Source organism: Gopherus evgoodei, chromosome 9 (genome assembly GCF_007399415.2).
Source record: "Gopherus evgoodei ecotype Sinaloan lineage chromosome 9, rGopEvg1_v1.p, whole genome shotgun sequence".
NCBI classification, from domain to species: Eukaryota; Metazoa; Chordata; order Testudines; family Testudinidae; genus Gopherus; species Gopherus evgoodei.
The window spans coordinates 27,924,161-27,947,869 of NC_044330.1; the positions used below are offsets into that span (position 1 = coordinate 27,924,161).

At 41.8% G+C, this 23,709-nt stretch overlaps 1 protein-coding gene across 2 annotated transcripts in view; it reads right to left on the bottom strand.

The window, feature by feature from the left end:
• The window catches only part of MED12L (mediator complex subunit 12L), a 319,974-nt gene that overhangs the window by 5,164 nt on the left and 291,101 nt on the right, over positions 1-23,709 (bottom strand). For both annotated transcript variants that reach the window (XM_030575113.1, XM_030575112.1), the window contains 5 exons: positions 22,020-22,109; positions 21,120-21,340; positions 15,698-15,854; positions 14,437-14,508; positions 8,202-8,283 (listed from right to left, as the gene is read on the bottom strand). In XM_030575113.1, coding sequence (XP_030430973.1) covers positions 8,202-8,283; positions 14,437-14,508; positions 15,698-15,854; positions 21,120-21,340; positions 22,020-22,109 — 622 coding nt within the window. The remainder of the gene's footprint in view (positions 1-8,201; positions 8,284-14,436; positions 14,509-15,697; positions 15,855-21,119; positions 21,341-22,019; positions 22,110-23,709) is intronic.

A 23,709-nucleotide genomic window follows, 5' to 3' on the forward strand; every position in this document is an offset into this window, starting at 1 on the left:
TGAAGAACCCATTATTAAATATTACTTCCCCATATAGGTACTCATACACTGTAATCAAATTACCCCATAACCTTCTCTTTGTCAAGATGAATAGATTGAACAACTTGAGTCTCTCTCTCTCTCTCTCAGGCATGTTTTCTAATCCTTCAATCATTCTTGGGCTTTTTTTTTGAACCTGCTTTAACTTAATCAATATCCTTCTTGAACTGTGAGCACTAGAACTGGACAGTATTCCAGCAGTGGTCACACCAGTCTTAAATACAGAGGTCAAATAACCTCTTTCCTACTCAAAATTCCCCTGTTCACACATCCCAGAATCACATTAGTTCTTTTGGCCACAATGTTACATTGGGAGCCCATATTTGGATGATCACCCATGGCCCCCAAATCTTTTTCAGAGCCACTGCCTCTGAGGATAGAGTTCCCCATCCTGTTAGTATGGTCTATACTCTTTGTTCCCAGATGTATACATTTACATTTAGCTACATTAAACGGCATATTGTTTACTTGCACCCAGTTTACTACATGATCTGGATTGCTCTGAATCAGTGACCTATGATCTATCCTCCTCTTCGTTATTTATGACTCCCCCAATTTGTGTGTCCCCTGCATACTTCATTAGTGATGATTTTATATTTTCTTCGCATTCACTGATAAAGATGTTAAATTGTGTAGAACAAAATATCGATCCCTGTGGGACCCCCACTGGAAACACACCTACTTGATGACAATTCCCTGTTTAGATTTACATTAGAAGGCCTATCAGTTATCCAGCTTTTAATCCATTTAATGTGTGCTATGTTAATTTTATATTAACATATAATCTGGCACCAAGTCCACTGCCTTACAGAAGTCTAAGTATATTTCATCAGCTCTATTACATTTATTAACCAAATTTGTACTCTGAAAGGGAAAAAAGGTATCAAGTTATATTTCACTGAGAGGGTGGAATCCTAACCCCAGTGAATCCAATGGGAGCTTTGCAATTGACTTCAGTGGGGAGAGGATTTCACCCATGATTTTTTAAGTCAGGAACATCCAGCTAATTTAGGACTGCATACTGGTAACTATTGTACCACCTATATTTTCGCCCATCTGAACCGTATGGATAAGGATTTGAGGAGAAAATAAATTCTACGGACCAACTATAAATTAACAGATTATGAGGTTCCAATACTTAACTGACTATTACTAATATACAATATTTATTCTCTTTTTCTTTTTCTCCCCCCGAACGTAGTTTAGAGAAAAAATTTCCAGCACTCAACAGGTGGGAGCTTCTCCCAACCATAGCAGTTCCACAGCATTAATATCTTGAATATGAAGCAACCCTGGAATCGTAGTATTCTGCATAACATAAATGAAGCCACTCAAAGCAAGATTACTTAATCATGAACACTTGATCCAGCAGGATGTTGATACTTGCAATTGATTAGAAAAAATAATGGAACTGTCAAAATGCTTTTCTTAACTAGCAATGAAAAACAGTCAGGGCCGCCCAGAGGATTCAGGGGGCCCCTTCCATAAAAAAAATTGCAATACTATACAATACTATATTTTCGTGGGGGCCCCTGCAGGGCCCGGAGCAAATTGCCCCACTTGCTCCGCACCCATGGGTGGCCCTGGGAAAATAAACCTACATGTTGGTGCAAACCCAGCTTTGAGAAAACTTCTTTACAAGGTATCACTGGTTCTCAGCATCAACTAGTGCTAAAAGATAGGAAAGTTCATTAAAAGGGTTGGACAAATATTTTCCGTCAAAAACTTTTTCTGGATTGAAAACTAGGGGTTTTTAAAAAGCAGAAAAAAATCACGGACAACGTCTGCTTTCCTTCAAAATTTGTTGTGGGTTTTTTTAATTGAAAAGCTGAAATTAGTCTGCCAAAACCTGAATATGGTTTGGGGTTTCAGAAGTGTGTGGCCAAATATTTGCTGCTTGCTGTGTTTGATTGTTTAAAGAGACAATAAAAAAAATCTGCTTAAAAAAATCCAAAACTTTTTAACCACCTCAGCTTGTGACCAAACCCCTGAGCCCATCCAGTCAGAGATTTCTCCAGGTTTCTGATACTTTGCTGGCTTCCTTGACTCTCATCTGTCTCCATAACTTTGGGTTCATTTAGATTAGAACATAAGAACAGCCATACTGGGTCAAACCAAAGGTCCATCCAGCCCAGTATCCTGTCTACCGACAATGGCCAATGCCAAGTGCCCCAGAGGGAGTAAACCTAACAGGTAATGATCAAATGATCTCTCTCCTGCCATCCATCTCCACCATCTGACAGAGGCTAGGGACACCATTCCTTACCCATCCTGGCTAACAGCCATTAATGGACTTAACCTAAATGGATTTATCTGTTTCCTAGAGATTTGCTCCATGGGGTCCCTCACAAACTGGACTTGGTTACTGTGGGTTTGTCTTTAGTATAGACTATGTACATACTCCACAAACTGAGCATTTGAGCTTGTTCCAGAATCTGGGATGAGCCTATGTTGTGGAAAACGAAATGCTCAAAATAGCACATGCATGTGAATGGACACAGGGCGCTAAAATTAAATTAACCCAGGGGTTCTCAAACTGGGGATCGGGACCCCTCAGGGGGTCACGAGGTTATTACTGGGAGTTGCGAGCTGTCAGCCTCCACCTCAAACCCTACTTTGCCTCCAGCATTTATAATAGTGTTAAATATATTAAAAAAAAGTGTTTTCAATTTATATGGGGGGGGGGGTCGCACTCAGAGGTTTGCTATGTGAAAGGGGTCACCAGTATAAAAGTCTGAGAACCACTGAATTAACCCCTTTGAAGCCTCAGGGAATGCAGGGGACTGGTAGGGTTGGGAAGAATACTACTATTCTCATGTGATCCCTCCCCCAGTGGCTAATTTTAAATGAAGCTACCCTCCCCTGACATGAATCTCCCTGTAGCACTGAAATTAAATATAGACTATAATTTGGCATTTGAGAAGTGAAAGGGATGGTAGCCCTAATGGAAAAGCTAACAGCATGGCTCTTCTGCAAGCCTCAAACTGCTGAATGAGCTTTAGGGTAGGGAAGGCTGTGCCTCCCTAACAGCCTGGCCCTGCCCCCTATCCGACCTCCACCCACTTCCTGCCCCCCAACTGCTCACCCCCCCTCAGAATTCCTGACCCATCCTGCTCCTTGTCCCCTCACCATCCCCCAGAAACCCCGTCAACCATCACCCCAGGACCCCACCCCTGCTCCCTGTCCCCTACTGCCCCAACCCCTATCCACCCCCGCGCTGAGTCCTGACAGACTCCTGGAACGCTCACCATCCAACCCCCCCATTCCCTGTCCCCTGTTCACCCCCTCCCAACCTCTGCACCCTCCCTATCCCCAGGATTCCCTGCTCCTTAGCCAACCCCCCCGGCCCTGGCCCTTAGCCCCGGCTCCCCCCCTCACCCAGAGCCTCAGTGCATCCAGGAATTTCCCTCGACAGCTGCAGCATGGCTCCGGCGGGGCCTGAGCTCCGCCCCGCTCAGAGCCGCATGGTAAGGGGGCGGGGCTGCAAGCTCCACGCCGAATGGAGGAAGCTCAGGCCCCGCTGGAGCTCCCAGCCCCGCCCCCTTGCCACGCGGCTCTGAGCGGGGAAGAGCTCAGGCCCCGCCGGAGCCACACTGCAGCGCTATGTAGGGACACTCCTGGATGCGCTGAGGCTTCGGGAGAGGGGCGGAGGCGGGAGCCTCGGCCGTTCTCATGGGGGGCCCCTGCAGAGCCCGGGGCCTGGGGCAAATAGCCCCACTTGCCCCCCTCTCTGGGCAGCCCTGAAAACAGTTCTCCTCTGGGACCCAAGTGCAAGTCCATTCTGCAGTCCTGATTTTAGAGGTGTTGTGATAATTGGGCCGATAAGTTTACCCTAATTGTGAGGTTAATTGAAAAACACGAGTACAAGTTCATAAGCTGTCACAATAACCTATAACAACAGATGTTAATGGGAAAAGGTACAAAAGGGCCGTACTGATATAACTTAAGGTATGGGTTGAGATCATGCGTGGTAAACAAGATAAGTGTGGAACCAGAAATCTTTGAACCAAAATTGGTGTGTCAGAAACTAGACCTACTTGGTGGACAGAACAATGAGAGGATGAACTATTCTGGCCACTATTCCCTTTGTGGGTCCTTCAAGAAAGAGACTTTGGGAGAAAAACTGGCTACTGGAGCAAGCTTCACCATCATCATGACTGCCACCCACACTCTCTCCTGAGACCCCACACCTTCACTGTCCTGATCCTGGGAGAGGTCTTGACCAGACCAGGGCAAAGAGAGGGATCCAAATGACACTCCCACCCTACCAGTTCCAGTTGAATCCCATACCACCACTTGGGATAAAATGGACCAAACGTTAGACACAACAACGGCAGCTCCAACCCATCTCAACCAACTTCTTCTCTTTTCCCCAAAGGGACAGTTATTACCAACTTTGATATCATCTAAAAGACAGTCAAACAAGGGGGGTTTTCCTTCTAAAAATTCTCTCCAGCTAAAAGGAAAGGAAACAAGGGATGTTGTTAAAGTGAAGGCCTTATTTAATACTTCACATTTCAAATGTTTAACTGTTTTTTCCTTCTTTCCTCTATGTTTAATAAAAGATTAAAGGGATTTTTAATAGTGTGTGTCATGTGCTAAGCAGGGTGAGGTCTCTATATACCAAACCCTGGATCTAGGTTAACACTGTTTAATGTTAGACAATGGCTGAGTTATAGTTAACACCTTTGGCCCAGACATTCCATTTAAATTAATACAACAGGAGCATACATTTCTCTGCTGAACTGGCTACTCCATTAACAAACAGGTTGACACCTAGCTAACTACAGTCAGATCAAAACTTCTGTGAAAAGCTTGCCAATGAATAAAGATTGTTCTGAACACCTTTTAAAGATGAAAATAGTGACACCGTATTTTAATTCTTTTATCAATCCATAAAGTTAGTATTCTGACCAAAAAAACCACTAGTTTACTTCTAAAAATGTAGGGTCTGATCAATAGAAGGTCTGAGTAACCTCTGCTCCAGCTGGAATTCCACAGGAGACATGAGTGCTCAGAATCTATCCAGATCAGACCCTTGAATAGTAATTTAGTTGCATATCTTTTTCCAATGGAGCAGAGGTGGGTAAAATACAGCCGACAGGCCCTCAAGCTCCTGGCCTGGGAGGCTAGCCCCTCCCCTGTTGTTTCCCCTCCCCCGCAGCCTCAACTCACTGCACTGCCAGCACAATGCTCTGGGCGGCAAGCCCCTGGGGCAGCCTGGGTGGCGTGGCTGCCTGTGCGGTGTGGCTGCCTGTGCTGGTGCTCTGAGCAGCTGGCTGTAGCGCCACCAGCTGCTGGTGCTCCAGGCAGCACAATAGGGGGGAAGGAGTGGGGGGGCTGGATAGAGGGCAGGGAAGTTCAGGGTGGTGGTCAGGGCAGCCAGAGGGCGGAGAACATGGGGGCAGGAGTCCTGGGGGGGGGCAGTCAGGGGCAGGGGTTCTGGGTGTGGTCAGAGAGAAGGGGTGGTTGGATGAGGCAGGGGTCCCGGGGGCAGGGGCAGTCAGAAATGAGAGGAGTGGTTGGATGAGGCGGTGGGGGCAGTTAGGGGTGGAGGGTCTAGGGGGGTCAGGGGATAGGGAGCAGGGGGTGGATGGGGCAGGAGTCCCAGGGGCACTGTCAAGAGGTGAGAAGCAGGGGAGGTCGGATAGGGGGTGTTGGCTGGGCGATGCCTGGCTGTTTGGCGAAGCATAGCCTCCCCAATCTGGCCCTCCACACAATTTTGGAATCCCAATGTGGCCCTCAGGCCAAAAAGTTTGCCCGCCCCTGAACTAGAGACTCTATCCTCAGATCTCATAAGGCAGGGGTTAGCAACCTTTCAGAAGTGGTGTGCCAAGTCTTCATTTATTCACTCTAATTTAAGGTTTTGCATGCCAGTAATACATTTTAATGTTTTTAGAAGGTCTCTTTCTAAAAGGCTATAGTATATAACTAATCTATTGTATGTAAAGTAAATAAGGTTTTTAAAATGTTTAAAAAACTTCATTTAAAATTAAATTAAAATGCAGAGCCGCCCGGAACAGTGGGCAGGACTCAGGCAGTGTGAGTGCCACTGAAAATCAGTGCGTGTGCCACCTTTGGCACGCATGCCATAGGTTGCCTACCTATGACTGGTCCTGCTGAAATAATGCTTGTTTAAAAAATAGATGAATAAAGATTTGTAGATATTGAATATGGGTAATTCACTGGCACTGTACAACACTGGAAATTTGAATGCCCCAATTTCTGGTAATCATCGCAGGCCCCATACTCATTATTTTATATCTTACATTTACAACCTGTCCCAGAGGATTAAGCTTTTTTTAAAAAATGATTGCAGTAAAATGTAATATTTTTATCTAGCAACATAAGCATTGCCATACTGGATCATACCAGGGGGCATATAGTCTGAGATCTTGTCTCTGACATTCCTAATGGAATAACCTGCCCATGGGTGATGTTTTTTTTTAATCTAACCCACATGGCTCTCTGGTTGGTTTATACCCTGAAGCATAAGGGGGCATTACATTCCTTATACATTTCACTAGACATACAAATCTCACACTCTTTTAAAACACAGCTCACCTCAGTGATGTTATGTATCAATAAGCTCCAGGGGTGGCTGTGTAGAGTGGTAGTTCCTTTTACTGGTTTTTAATTTGTTGCTTTCAATTTTACTGGCTGTAACTTTGTTCTTGGAGAGATGCGCCCAGTTTATCTTCTAAATACTATGATATGTTACATAACTTCTTATTCATCTCCTCCCTAAACTAAAGCCTTAACATAAGAACGGCCATACTGGGTCAGACCAAAGGTCCATCCAGTCCAGTATCTTGTCTACCGACAGTGACCAATGCCAGGTGTCCCAGAGGGAGTGAACCTAACAGGTAATGATCAAGTGATCTCTCTCCTGGTATCCATCTCCATCCTCTGACAAACAGAGGTTAGAGACACCATTTCTTACCCATCCTGGCTAATAGCCATTTATGGACTTACCCACCATGAATTTATCTAGTTCTCTTTTAAACCTTGTTATAGTCCCAGCCTTCACAACCTCCTCAGGTGAGGAGTTCCACAGGTTGACTGTGGGCTGTGTGAAGAACTTCCTTTTGTTTGTTTTAAACCTGCTGCCCATTAATTTCATTTGATGGCCCCCTCATATTATATTATATTATATTATAACCTTTTCAGTCTCTTGAAAGGAAATCTTTACTCTGATGCTGGTTGAAATTTTAATTTTCAAAAGAAAATTAATGTTTTTTGTTTTGTTCAAAAAGACTCACTTTTCAATGAAAAAACTCAAAACATTTTTTCTAAAACATTTTGTTTTGAAAAATCTCAGTTTAGTTAGAAAAATTTCATTTCCCTCCTCACTTTTTTTGCCTTTCCCCTTCCCTCCCCTCCCCTACCCCAGAAAAAGGGGAAAATACGGACGGGGAATTCAAAATGTGAGTTTTTTCTTTTCCACTTTTCTCAGACCTTTTCCAATGGAAAAAGGGATAAAAAAATGTGCTGAGGGAAATAAAAAACCCCAAACTCAAGATATTTTTTCTCTAAATGTGCTGAAATTTCCAGAAAGAAAAAACAGGAGAAAAGGAAAAAGGAAACAGAGTGGAAATTTCCCCACTATTTCAAATCAAACAAAAACAATAAAAACATTTGGTTTCATTTTTTGAAATATACCATTAAGAAATTTTTCCAAAAAATGAAAAATTTAGTCTAAGATTGGTCTTGATGTGCACACACTTACAGTTGTTTAAATAATACAATAAATTTGTCAAAGAGTTTGAAACATGACCAAGAAATAGCTGGAGAAAAACCAGGAACACATTCAATGCAATGATGTTCCTGATTTAACCTCACAACTGAAAATAGGACATGGAAGGAGAAAACAACATTGACTGAACTCAGGATGGCAAACAATTAGGCCCCAATCCTGAAAATGACTCAGTCTGGACCTCTGTGCAGACCTGAGGGAACCAATAGATGCGCAGGTACGAAGTCACATACAGAATCTGATCTTCAGTGTTTGTCGTCATATCATTTTCAGAACTGTCCTTTTACTAGAGACCAGAACTGAAGGTGTCAATAGAATGATATACTTACATTTTCATGTTTCTTGTTTTAAATATGGAAAAGAAACTGCAGAAAAATAGATGCCTCTTATAGATGGGCATACTTACTAGAGAGCTGTTTTTGGAGTTGTCTGACTAAAGCAGCCGTCTGCTGTTGCTGCTGTGTCTGCTGCAAACCTTGTCTTGGAAACTGCAACAGTAATACCAGAGAAGATGAAAAATGCTCACACAGTTCAGAATGATGCATCAATGTCTTATCAAAGGAGCACAGTATATGCCTCTCAAAACACACAAAGGGAAAGCTAAGGTTTATATTATATCTATATATTAAAAAACAGCTAACATGCTGAATTTAACATATCACAGTATACATAGGTATTAATAAACTGGGGACACAGGAAATCCTTCCTGGACTACCTGGCTCACCAATCCCTAGCCTGAGTAGTAAGCACTTTGTAACAAACATCAGGACTGAATATGTGTAATACCCTGAAAACACCTCCCAAACAGACATCACACTGTCAAGGGAAATGCACTTCTTGTGTTGTTACTGCAGACATTGGAGGAGGGGGGGAGGAGGTGGAGGAGGAGAAGGAGAATGGGCCAGATTCTCTCCATCACCTCTCTTTAATTTCCAGTTTCTCTCCAAATCTCTGGTGTCCCACTTCTGTCACTAATATGTTTACATTGTAGCTGGTAGACAGACACACTAGTTTGCTTGAGCTAGTGCACTCAAAATAGCAGTGTAGCCAAGGGCAGCTTTCTAAGTACAAATCCACTGGAAACCTTCAAACATACTCAGGCAACTAGCCCAAGCTGCCACTCCTGCCACCCCCAGCTACATTTTTTTAATATGCTAATTTAAACAGAGCTAGCGCTTGTCTGTCTGCCCAAGCCGTGAAGCATACTCCCAGCTGCAGTGTAGATGCTGGGAAGCAAAACCCAATAACAGAGGTTTTGGGCATGCACAGAAGATAGCAGACAAGGAGATAGAAAATTCTATGTAACAAAACAAAATGCGCCAGTGAAGCTCTGGAGCTTGTGCAGACCCTGCTGTCATCAAGGCTAGTATTCCTTGGAGAGAGAGATAATTTTAGAGTATTTATACATATATTTGTCTTTCACATTCTGGACGTCAAAACTGCTCAGACCGTCCTATCACACCCTAGGGAGATGCAGACGTTTCTTTTCAGTTTCCCTAAGTGTTAACTGTAAAAAGAAAACAAAACCTTCTCACCTCCTGAATATCCCATAGGCAACTGGCAACAAAAGCAACTAGAAAGAGACATTTCTGGAGATTGATGATGACAGAACATGACAAAATTGTTGGTAATAAATGGTGAAGACACATGGAACAAAGAATGTTGAAGTTTATACAATAAGTTATGTATTGGTCTCTAGAATCTTCTAAATTTCCCATTGAGTTATAAGATTTCACACATGCCTCCAGCCAGTCACAAGGCATAGATTCAGTTGTCTTCTGCAAAAAGACCATCCATCATTCCTACCTTTGCAGTGAATGGCATTCATCCAGGAAAGCACTTTAAGTGATTTGATCATCTGCCTTATCCAAAGCTGATAAAAGATTCTGTTGGTTTTGACTGTATCGTTTGTAAGTAACAATTATGTTTTGACCAATTATAATAATTAAAATTTCTGGTACTAGTGTGTGTGTGGGCAGGGGAGGGGGAGGGATGATGTTTTTTCCACTATGACACTACTTCAAATGAAATTAAAGATAAGCACAAAATGGTCTGATCCTCCAGGGTTCTGCACACAACTTGCCAGGTGGTGATTGTGTCCTCAATTCCCTTTGACTTCAGTGGGAACTGAGGATGCCCAGCACCTTTCAGGATCAGACCAACTCTGCCCATATGAAACAAAATAACAAGGATGAGCCTGACTCTGATCATGCTTATGCCAAGAAGAATCAGGTGCAAGTTGTTTCAAGTAAATGAAATTACACCAATAGAAAACTGGTGGGAGATAAATTAAGGGCTAAATTCTGCTCTCAGTTACTCTGGGGTTAGACCAATGTTCTTTCATTGACTTCAGTGATGTTACTCTGTATCTATATTGGCACAAGATCAGAATTTGGCCCTAAATTAGTCTTTCCATCAACATGGATTGCTTCTCTAGCCCTTCTACATAGGAGTCTGCCCGTGTCACTAAAAGCTATGTAGGGTAGACAAAGCCTTAGTAAGGATATCTTTGGTGTGAAAGGCTTTGCAAAAGAAATATTGTAATAGAATTGCCACACAACCCACTCTTGGAATTTGGGGTCATGACCCCCTGTAAACCAGGTTACAAAAGAAAAATGTTTCAAGTCCCACTTCCTGCAGCCTCATGCAAAACAACAAAACAGGGTAATTTTTCTTAAGCTTAGACCAAATGAAACTTTTTTTTAAAGGGTCCTTTCAGTGATTACACTGAGCCTCTGTGAATCAGTATGGTCCTTCGAAATAAGCTAGGAAATTTCTCTTCAATGCGGGTCTGGGTCAGATTCAAAAGCCTCCTGGCCTCACAGGAGACAAGAGGGGCTTTCTCCTCCTTTTCAGAAGCACCTTTCAGCCACCCTGAAAAACTCTCAGAGCACAAAAGATCATTTTAATTGTTTACAAATCTATTTTACGTAGAGCATTGTGTTGTGTTTATTGCAGGTAAAAGATAGCTGGGAGATGTATTTCAGTGTCAAGAAAATACAAAGAAGATCCAGTGCTCTGAAGGCCATGGCAGGTGATACTAGGCTGTCCTCAAGCATGGTCCCAAACCAGAGTTAACTCTGACTTACTTTAGCCATACTGAAATTGGGACAAGGAGCAATTTCCACCCTTGCCTTCTTCAGCTCCAGCCCCAGCTCTCTCTCCGAGACTCATTAAGCATGCCAGTATGCTTGCTAGTATGTTAATTTCTCATTGATAGGCTAGCCCTGCTGTGTTGCACCACCTGAAGTGATTCTGCCTCTAAGGGTATGTCTACACAGCTGACGTTGAAGTGCAGCAGTGGCAGCGCTTTAATGTGGCTGTATAGTGATGGCTCCAGCACTGGGAGAAAGCTCTCCCAGAGCTGTAATAAGACCACTTCCATGAGGAGAATAGCTACCAGTGCTGGGAGTGCGGCTACCAACACTATAGCACTATCAACACAGTGCTGAAACTTGTATTGCTCAGGTTACGGGTTTTCACACCCCTGAGCGAAGAAAGTTTCAGCGTTGTAAGTGGCAGTATAGACAGACCTTAGATGATTAATACTTTCTCTGCCAGACTCAAAGGCCCTGGTCACAGCTTGTTTAGCTGTACGGTAAATGTCACAATCATTATTACTTCATGAGCTCAAAGACATGGGTCACATCAAAGATCATATTGTAAATCTAATGAAAAGTATTTTTTGCATGTTATATGGTACCATCTTCAGCTCCTAACTGCAGTTTCAGGAGGAGCTGACAGACATTCAAAATACACAAGTTACGCCTATGATAATAAACCAGCTACCTAAGAAGAAGGCTAGACATCCAATTTAAACACAATACAATTTGGTAACTTGGCTCCCCAGAATACACAAACTCTAGTTCAAAAACTCAGGATGCACAATTTAGCACTAACGGCTGATATTTTCTTTAAACTTGCTCATTTAAATGGGTAACCTGTTTCTAATCTGGCTCTTTTTGTAGGTATCACATTCTTGTGTGGCTTACTCTTTTAAACTGAGTTCCTTTAGTTAGCTACATTTAAAGGCACATATAACCAAGGATAGAAAGTTCTCAAAATTCCAGTGTAAAAACACAAATGTAGTACATGGTAAAACAACATGTTTGCAGAAAATTACTCAATGGTATGGGAAGAGACTAGGTCATTCAAATGTTTCTACGGAGACACTTTCATACTTTAAGATGTAATGAAAGGTTCCAGTGTTACAGACTAACAAAGAAATATTCTGAAAGTTACTATGATTATTTGTTACTCTCCATGCAACTGCAGTACATGATCAAACAGAAAAATGCATCTCTACAGGGTTACTATATGCTCAAGTCCTAACCAAAAAAAAAAAAAAAAAAAAAAAAGAAGGGCTAGAACACACTTCCGGCACTATGCCATTACTGTGTTCTGGCTCCCCACAAAAACACCAGAACAGCCTTTCAGAGTGCTTGGCCACAGATCCTTTTTCATACACACTGAAATGTCAGACAACAAGCAGCTATATCTTAGTTACAAAAGTACAAGAGAGTGATGATATTTTAACCATTTGGCACACATCAAGCAGACAACTTATATGGGATTTAAACCCATTTATCTGTACTAGAGTCAGATTTAGGGCTACAAACTGCAGTTTTTGATGAAATATGATAGGGGAATTTTCACTGTTTAAAATTAGCTATCAGAAGAGCCCATAAAATCAAGTAAATATAATACAAATATATTTAAACTGTCAAAGGAAAATATAAAGTGCCTTAGAATTCTAACTGGATTCTATTGTTCATATGAGATTGCACAGTTTCACAATCGGCCTCAATCATATACATTATCCAGGGTCATCCTTAGCTATTTATGGAGCCCTATGCATTATTAAACTGGTGCCCCTATGCTCCACTGAAGGTGGTCCCCAGCTGGCGCCACTGACCAGTGTGTCGAGAGGGCACTGCCACCACCCCCACCCAATGCACCTCCAGAACACCCCTCTCCCCATTGCTGACACACCAAGCTTCATACACAGTGGTTCAAGGCAGGCTTTGTGTTGTCACATGGGGGCATAGGCAGGGTCCAGGCAGGGACTCAGCTCCAGGTGGCGGTGTGCCGTGCCACCAGTGACTGACTGCACCGCCAGTGACTGGCCGCACCACTCTGGACTCCCCGGGGCAGGAGCGGCAGAGGCCGAGGCTGGAGCCCTCAGCTGACTGGCTGAGGAGCAAGTGAGGGAGGGGGCAGGGAGAAGCCCGAGAAGAGAGGATTTCAGCCATGGCCAGCAAGGGGAATGCTGCCCCAAATTTTTGGGTGCCCTAGGCACCTACATATGCCTAAGGACAGTCTTGACATTATCCTGCTTTCACATAAAAGTTTTAAAACAAAAATCCGTATAAAAATGTAAGGCTATAACCATTAGCAATGCTGCAAAAAATTTCCCATAAAGTTGAGTTCTCATAGCAAGTGAAGATAGTTCTTTATTACTCAATAACACGAGGAAATTTATAAAATACATGGTATATACAGAATATATGGTCAACATATGCTGCTGTAGTAAAGTTAAGTTCAGATAACTCATTCCTTCTAGGCTAATAAATTATCAGTTTACACCCTGGAATGGAGAAATTCCCAGTTCTCCAATATTACACTATTATACCAGAGCTTGAAACACTGACATTTTGATATCTAGAATCCAAATAAGAATTTGAGAGCTTTTTAAAATGTATTGGTTATATTTTTATCTCTGTCTCCAAGTCTGCATAATAGGATTCATGGCCTTTCAGCAACCTGGTTTTACAGGGGGAATGAAATAAAAGACAGACAGAGGGAGTTCCGATTACATTTTAAAAATTTTTTCAAATATTTCCAGAAACAGAGTTTCTGTTAAGTATGTGGCATATACCAAATCTAAGATAGTTTGGTGTAATATATAGGATTTATCAGCATGGGTCAGGTATAAGCACTGCATTTATGAAATGTGGCCATCCCAAACTCAGGCTGATCATCATCATCACTTTCTCTCTCTCTCTCACACGCACACACACACACACACACACACACTATATATATATATATATATATATTCAGAGCCTATGAACTAATGAATTTAAAATAATTAAATGAATTTAGTGCTCAAGAAAGTTTCCAGATTGACAGAAGTAAGCATCTGTTAATTATCTATCCAACAGTTCTGACGTGAGCAAGAGCAGTTCCAACTGTCCCAATATAACTGAACACTGAAATCTAGGGGTAACTGGGTAGTTCATGGTATACCAGTCCCAGAACTAGTGTTTTTAAAAGACAAACTAAAATGCTGAGTTTTAGGTAGACCAGGTGGGGCAAAGGATTAATACACAAGCCTTATGCTTCATGACATGTTCAAATTTGGCCTTGATATTAAAAAGAAAAGAGTCATTGGGTAACCTGTCTTAGCTACCTCATAAAACCTATAACTCCATTTGGCAAGATTATCAGAGAGGCCCATGGACGAAACTACAGAGTTGTGCACATCAGCACTGACATGGCAAAGGCAAAGAAGTCTGAGTAAGCTTATACAACACTTACTGGCGCTGTTCCTAGATTGCTTTACTTCCAGGAGTAATAACATCTACCCCATAAGCACCCTCATACCCACAAAAAGAGTCTGGTTTTAATATTCTGCTTACCAAAGGCTGCTGTGGTTGCACTGCTTGGAGACCAAGTGCCTGCTGTTGACCCTGTTGCTGCTGCTGCTGCAACTGAAAGAACATTGCCATGGTAACAATAATAATATGTATACATGTATTATATTATATAAATGATTAATAGCAATAACAGCAGCAGCAGCCTTTTTATTTGAGAAGGCACAGCAGCCTTCTCATCATTGTTCCAGGGATACTTTTCATGGAATTTGGCTTTTCGTTACTTATCTTTCTAAGCAATGATTTTTGTATGCTTTTAGTGTTGGTTGAGGAAGGCGTGTTCCTCACTATAATATTTAGGAGCTGAACCCTACCATTCTCTCCATTTGCACAGTGCTGACTACATCATGGATGATGAACAACAAATATTTACAATACAGTGTTCATAATATCTATCAAAGAGACATATTGCAGAAACAGATTTAAAAGGCTCTCTGTATGGTATAATCAGCTGTTAACTGTATACCCACATAAGTTTATCCATAATATTTTAAAAAATTAGTTATTAGCATTAGAGTTAAAGCATGAAAATAATTATATTGTCACCAAAAACACAACGTATTTTTAATGTGTGTTGCTTTTACCTCTATGTCAACCCCAGTGTGGTGTTTTGGTTTTTAACTGCCAAACAGAGTTAACCATCATATTGGGGTACATCAACAAATCAGAAGAATAGAAAATATTATAGACGGGCTGTTTCCACCCAACTTTAATTCTGGCATATACATATTCTTATAGTCAAATAATACTGTAATAACCTAAAACTACAAATTATGTGTGTTGATTATAGCGATTGCCACAGCTCAATATCCTGAGGCACAGAGGAGGTTATTGGAGAGGAAAAAAGGCTCATCACAATCTTTTGACAAATTAGTTTTTTGTTGAAAAACGCTGATTCACTGGGAAGGTTTCTCAGGTCCAGGATGATATTTCTGTTCAAAACAAGAGAGAAACTGACTCCAAAACAGCCAATAACCCAGCGGTTAGGGTCCTAACCACCAGGCTATTGATTATTCTGGGATGGGTCTCTCTCAATCTCTCCTGTTGGAACTCTTCCATTTCATATAAATAATTAAATATTCACTGGACTAGGTAGCAGGGGAGGGAGGGAGGGAGAGAGATTGACTCCACAGCATGGCAGCTAAGGTACTCACCTGTGACATGGGAGATCCAGGTTAAAGCTAATACCTGATTCAGATAATAAGGCCCCACATTCGCTTTTCATTAACACAACCAAGTGCCCCACCTGAAGGAGTCGCTGTTGTCGAATTTGCTGTTGTCTCTGTCTCATCTGTTCCTGAGGCAGCTGTACCGAGTTAAGGTTTGGGTGAGGAGCTGTGGTTGGTACAGTATCAAGTCCCCCTCCGACCAAGGAACTCTGTTGCAAAGGCTGATGAGTCAGTCTGAATGAGAAGAATCTATTTCAGGGTAACTATTTAATTTACAGACAAAGATCAAATAACTGTGAGTGCTCACCTCTCTGGATTAAAATTTGTTCTTTGTATATCTGAAACGCAAGTCTTACAGGAAGATTGTATTTTCAAGCAAGAATATTTAGGAAAAAAAGTATCCAATGGAAACATCTACAGTGCTATTATCTAATAACTGAACTGGATAGCAATATATTGCTGAAATCAATATCTGTATATTAATTAAACTAAAGAGAAGAAATCCAGCTACTCAACATTTCTGAGTTTGAATGAGCAGCCAGCTTCTACACTGCATGTAACATTCATTGTAGAACTAAGAAGCAGGCATTCTGCACCAGCCTTACAATTTTGTTCTAGACAAAAACCATGTTAAGATTAACTTGAGGCTGAGAATATCAGTATTTTGGAATAAAAACATTGCAAGGATGATGTAATTATCCCCCCAAACAAGCATTATAAACCCAGGACATTCAGAGTTAAGCTTAAACTTAAAATAAATCCAAGCCTATTGAAGTATGGAAATACACAACCCAAACAACCTTAACTCTGCCCTCCAGCAACACAATGCATTAAATGTACAACTCTGAGTAATACACATTCATCTGTAGTCCTAGATTAAACTGATTTTTGAATACACTAAATATTTTTATTGCCCCCCCCCCCCGTAATAATAATATGCTGTGCCTAAATTGGAAGTGATTTAGACATATGAAATGTGGCCTCAAAAGGGGCGTTTTAGTTTGCGGATGGTTTAGAACTGAATTCACATACAGATAGAAGAACATCATGTGTGACAGGGAATAACAACCTATGCCCTGCTGCCTAACTGATAAATCAGTGTTACTCCAGAATATAAGAGATTGAATTCAGTGTGGGACATATTCTCATTGTGTGCATGAGCTGGATTTTGACATGAAGATTAATGCTTATTTATTTGTAAACTGATTAAATAAAACTGTCGTTAGTGTATTCCAATTGTGGTATAATTTAGTAATGAGAAGCAGGTGAGGTAAAGACACACTAACATTACAGTAAAAATTGTAAATACACCCAGATTAGGAGATATCTCATTGGTTGGACATTGAGGGAGACAATTAATTTCCCTAACAGGATAGTTAGTTTTGGAACATGGCCAAGGCTTGGCCATTTTTGTAACAAACCCAAGATGATTAATGCTTTGTTGTTACCAGCCCACCCACCATTCAGTCATCAGAAGATGGAAATTATCTCTTCCCAACAGAAGAAAAAGTTGGACACAAGCTTGATGCTGTTGCTGAGATGAAAAAATGGATATTTGGATAAAAATCAGTTACTCTATAATGCAAGGGCCAGGATTATAATTTTTAACAATGCTGAGGACATTTAAGGTGAACTGTGAAGCAGAACGGACTGAGAGCACTTCAGGGCTATGACTGTACAGCATCAAGCACAGACCTGATCCTAATCAGGGCCTCTTGGCACCACTCCAATCAGGCTAGGATTTTCAAAGGAGCCAAAGGGAACTGAAGAGCCAAATCCCAATGAATTTTAATGGAATCTGGGGGCCTAACACTCCTAGGCTGTTTTGAAAATCCCAGCAGAAACAGATTTAGAAAATGCCTTTTATTGTTCCATTGGTGTGCATAAAAACGGCCTTAAACTTTTTATTTTTTATTAAGCTGGGGGAAGCAGCGGTTACATTTTTTCCTGCATATTTTTTTGCATGATTTGAAATATATCAAGTCCTCAGAATGCCCACCCTGCTGGAGAGATCTCTGGAGTGTCTGGGTGATGGGCACGAGGCTGGAACCTGAAATGCGGCTAGCCTCTCACCACTGGAAACAGAAGGGATACTGATTCTGAGATCATGTCATGATAAAAATTAAGTTTTAAGGTAAAATTAAAATTACAAAATGTTAATATCTATATATTTGTTTTTACAGTACATTTAAAATAGTGTCTTTAGCCAGGACTGATAGCTACTTAGTTTTTCTAAGCAACCAATTCACCTACTGAAAAATAGAAAAGTTCATGAATGCAAAGTTTATGTAAACCAGCAACAAGCCTTTTTTATTGAATCCTGTGGACCTATGCAAGTCCCACTGAAATTATTATTATTATTATCATTTTTACAGGAGCACCTTTGGGCTAGGTGTCACACTTTCAGGATAACTGCCCCTGTACTCCCCTCACCTAACCACCCCTTCCGCCCCCACCCCCCCACCGGAGTACCCAGTCAAGTCTCAGGCCTCCAGCCATGATCTGTCTTTGGGAAGGGGCCCATGTCCCACTCCCTTCTGACCAGAGTTTAAGGCTGTACAGCTCCCTGCTATACAGTGTGATATCCCCAGCACGCCCGTCTGCCTAATGGCCAGTGCTCATGCTTTGCTTTCTTGTCTCGGAGAATGACCAGCATATGCAGCAGTTATATGCTACTACACAGCTCTTTCCCAGCAGAATATATTTATTCTCAGGGCAAAGCATCACAGAGGAAACACAAAAAAACAATAAAACTGCCCAAAGACTTACTAAGCATACCAGAATTCGCTCGTCTTACACATGGGGGGCATGGTAGGCCAGAACTCCTTCCCATCCTTCAAAAATCCTATCTGTTTGCCCACTCAGAAAGAAGGCCCTCAGTCAGTTTAAACTCACACTTTAAATACCTAACATTTTCTCTTTGTTGCTTAGTCAGTGACAAACCCAGCCTGAACCAGCATATGCAAATCCAAGGAGCTAGTGCGCCTCCAAAGTTGTTTACAGTCCCAGGGGTAGTCTCCCCCTACTGTTTTTAGTTCCTATCGGAGCTGTGGTAACCCTTCCCAAGGAGTAGGACACAAACCTACATACATCATTCATAAATTTAATACAGTGGTTCTCAAAGATACTGCATGGCATTGCAATATCTGTACAAGCACCTAATGAGACAGTTCCTGCCCCCAAAGTCTTTACAGTCTAAAAATACAAACCAAAGTGTGCAAGAGGAAACAGAGGAAAGGAAGGGGAAACAGTTTGCCCAAGGTCACGCGACAGGTTAGTGGCAGAATCCAGGAATCCTGGTGCCCAGTTCAGTGCCTTATCCACTAACCCATTCTATCTCATTAACAGGAAAACTGCCATTGACTTCACTGGGAGCTGCATCAGGTCATAAGTTATTAAGCATATTTTAGAAATATTTTACAGTCCTAGGTCAAACATGAAGCTTCATTCTTAGAGTTTGAGAATGCTCTACAATATCCAAATCAGCATATTATACAAGATTAAAATCAGGTATTGGACACGTGTTAGTCTCTAAAACTTTGGTTCAGATTAGTCATTTTGCCTGTGATGACTTATATAACTAAGAAATGGAATCAACGTGCTTCATGCTGACTTTGAAACATAACATCTGCAGCAAAAGAAAGCCAACAACTATTCTATCCTCAAGTCCCTCCAGTTAACGTGACCTCAGAGATGCTTTCAACAAAGCGTGGGAAGTCTTTTAAAGTGTCCTTTTAAAAACAGGCTTTTGAATTATATCTATCCTATTACAATTAGGGACAGATACATTTGTAGAGTCTGACATTTTTCAAATCTTGAAAACTTTTTGTTTTCAAAACAATTTTGAGTTTGTGAAACTTTCACACCTGTAATTTAACCTGTTTTTTCAAGGAACATTTGGATAAAAATGTGCATTTCTAGTTGAAGAGTAAAACATGCTCCATATTAGGGACAGAAAAGCACTCAAAAACTAGGCTGGCACAAGTGACTGGCTGGTATGTACTGTGCCAGTGGGATTTTCAGAAGCACTTGGCATTGGTCTAACACTGCTCTTATTGAAGCTGATGGTAAAACTCTCATGGGACTTCAATAGGAGCAGAGTTAGGCCAACACATGGCGACTTTTGAAAATCCCAGCCTATATTTTCATTAGAATTTCCCTCTTTCCCCAGCTCTCATTGATTTAATTTCCATCCACTCTGCCTACTTTCTGTTCCATTCCCCTCTCTTGATTTTTCCTTCTTCCCTTTAATGCTACTCCTCTGACAGTCTCTCCTAGACAGAACATAAATGCCACTACTTCTGAGCTGAACTTTCAAACTAGTGATGATCTAGTGTATTCAAATATAAGCAAAGTAAAATTGCCCTTCGCTAGTTCAATGAATGAGCAGATCTTGTGTTTCCTAGACTTTCCAGCATTTATTTCCCTATGGATCCTGCAGGATTTATGCATGTAAACCAAATTATGGTATTGAGTTATCTTGGCAAGTTCTCTGTGTATTATGGATCCAAAATGCACTTATATACAGAAGGGCTCCATTGTGCAGATGCTGCACCAATACAGAGGATGACCCAGTCTGTGCCCAAACAATTTACAATCTACGGTAGAACCTCAAAAGATACAAACACCAGTTACGGAGTTCTTGACCAAATGGACACCCTCTGGAACTGGAAGTAATCAGGCAGCAGCAGAGAGACACACACGCACACGGCAAATACTTTACTGCCTCAGGGCCCTAGCCATGAGGCTCAGGGTTTTATCTGGGGTGGGGTTAGGGCTGCAGCTGCAGAGTGAGGTGGGTCAGGGCTCTGGGCAGGGGATGGAGTCAAGGCTTCAGACCCTCCAGGGCACCGGGGCTTCAGTTCTGTGGCTCCGTTCCCAGCTTCAGCCCCGTGGGGGGCGACGGGGCTTGGGGCTTTAGCTACGAGGGGAGCGCTGGTTTTAGCCCCAGAACTCCCCAGTAGCTAAAGCCCCGGCACCCCCCACCCAGCTGAAACTGGGAGCAAAAGTGTGGGAAGCCCCAAGCCACAGTGCCCCCCAAGGGCAGAAGCCGGGAAAGGAACTGAAGGGCTGAAGCCCTGAGCCCCAGAGGTCCCCCTAGATCTAAAGCCCTGAGCCCTGGCGCTCCCGAGGGTCAGAAGCCCTGACCTACCCCTGCCTAGAGCTCTGTCCATCCCCTCCCATACCCTGCGGATGCAGCCCCAACCCCTCCACCCCAGGGGCCGAAGTCAGTAACGTCTTGTTCAGAGTTATGGACAACCTCCATTCCCAAGGTGTTCATAACTCTGAGGTTCTACTGTAATTGCAAACAAGCAACAACAAGTGACTGTAACAAACAGTGGGCGGGAAGTGGGAGGGAGAACAAACGTAACAGCTGCAAGACTCGCCATTAACCTCACTCTGATTATGGACATCATTTTAAATCAAGTATTAGAGCTATATATCAAGACTGCAAAGTCCCCGAGATATAATAAACCAGAAGAACATGTAAAGCCTTACCGCTGAGTGCCTGTTAAAGGCTGAATATAAGCAGCAGCCTGCTGTTGAATGTACCCACTTGGCTGTTGTTGCATCTGTCTTAGTCTTTCCATTAGAGCTGGATTGGAATGAGTTGCTGGATACGTTCTGGGGTTGTAGCTGGGTGAAAGCACTACACCACCAGCCTGCTGTTGTTGCAAAGGCATCTGAGTACTGTACATTGTGTATCCATGAGGCACAGTCTGCATGGAAAACAGCCCATGGTACAATTTAACAAAGGCCACATGTTCATCTCCTTATGCCATTAAAGAAAAAAAAGTAACCTTTATTAAAAAGCAAAATCTGGACAATGGAGCCCTCAGTAAAACATTCTGCTGTGTAATTATACCAAACAGCAATTACCCTTATATTCTAATAGTGTTTTTCTCTTTTTCTAATAGGCCCACTCAGCTGCAGTGTGAACACATTCATTTCCATTTTTAGTTTACATCTTGCCTAGTTATTCAGTGTTTAATCAGGAGTGGTGCCTGGGGTCTTCAGCACCACCACTTCTTTTTGGTATCAATAGCGTCGTGAGGACACAATGAGGGTAGCAAAGTCAGTGATCCCAACCTCACTCTAACCAGGCTGGATTTCAGACCCAATACTGCAATACACATGGACTTTACAGGCAGATCATTGGGAAAAGATTAGAAGCCTGCCAAAAAGATTTGTTTGACTAAACTATGCAGGAACTACAGAACTGTCAATAACTTTTCATTCAGGGTGAAATTCGAAGACTCACTACTTAAGTCCCAATTAAGCCTTTAATACAGGTCTTAAATGGGATGTAGGGCACTGCTTGGACTCTCTGCACTGAGGTGAATTTCATGAGTATACCTTACAGCCTGTAACAAATGTTCCATAGGAGTAGCTCAGTACCTGTGTCTGCTGTAACCCTGGGTACTGTGGAAGCTGGGAAGAAGGACGTACTTGCTGAGTGAAAATAGCGGCCTGATCTATTGGCTGGCCCTGAAAGACAAAGTACACATCAAATAAAATCTGCTTATTCTAAATAAAAGTCTCTGTTTCTGTCCATTGACTCAAACATCTCATGCAGTTAAGTCTTACGCTTATTTTATGAACAGAATTAACCAGTTTCCAAACTTTTTCCTTCAAGAAAATTCCGTTTTCTGACACTGAACTGACCACTGAGCAATATGTGCATCTACATCTGTCTGGGGAGGAGGTGGTGGTAAGAAAGGTTCTTTTGTTCAGCTCAGAAACACTACTGTAAGCACAGCAATGCAGTGAAAAAAAAACAATTACCAAGTCAGTAGAGAAGCTATAACTTAAACATAAAGTCTAGAATACAATTGGTCCTTCTGTTTTAAAAAAGTAATAAATTCTTGAGGGCAGTGCACTTAATTATGCAGGAGACGCATCAATACACTGAAAATCACTTGCTTTAATATGCAAAAAATTACTTCTGAAGCCATTATGATCAATTATTGTAAGAACTAACCCCCAGAACTAACAGAACTAACAGAAAGCGCAAACAATAAAAATAAAGGCTATGATTATCATAAGGTGCTCAGATATTATGGTGAAATATAAATACTTATTGAATAGGCAGACAGCAATGCAACCATTTCCAGTTTAGCCTGAAAACACATGCAGCACTTTTGCTCATCAAGACTCCCATTTGATTATTTTAAATTGTCTGCTATATGTAAGTATATGAATTGTGACACAGCCAGTTAGACTCCATACAAACTAAATGCACCCAAGCAAGTGAGATCAGTGGTGCAATAGCAGAGTTCATTACAATTTAATTTTCAAAAGTGAACATGTTAGTGGGGATGTCCCTGACAAATAACAAAACACTAAAAGATTTAAATTGCCACTCGTATACTGGTTCTGAAGGGAAGAATGATGAAGAAAATATTAATGTTGGGCACAAATTCGAGATCATGCAGGTCACCAATTTGCAAGTGAAAAACTGAGAGAAGTATAATGAAACATTTTTTCTGAGATTCTGAAGCCTCAAACAAATTAATTGGACAATTGTCCTAGTCACCACAGCCCAGATTTTTAGAGTATTTAGGTGTTGCTGTGCTCAGCATTGCAACCCCTAAGTGATTATGGAGCCTAAGTGCCATTTTCAAAAGGGATTTAGGCACTTAGGAGCCTAAATCCCATTGACAGTAGCTAAAATTTAAGTTCCTCAGTACCTAAATCACCTTTGAAAATGAGATTTAGGCTCCTAAATCAGTTAGGGTTGCAACACTGACGGCTGCAACACCTAAATACCAAAAATCTGGGCCCAAGGACTCAAGCCACCAAACATTTGCAGACATAACTGAAATTACAGTAGCTTCAAGGTTCAAAGCTTTTCATTCAGACTTTGCATTGAGCTTCACTTTCCCCAACAAAAAAACAACCAACCAACAAACACAAACCATCAGATGCGTTATCACCACATACAAGAAAAACACTGGCAATGTCATTCAAAGTCACCTGGACAATAATGCACGGCCAATAACAATGTTGCCACGTATGCCGTAAGTGAGACAAAGAGTAATGCCACTTGCAGATACGGCCTCAAGAGCAACAGGAATTTTTCTTTATC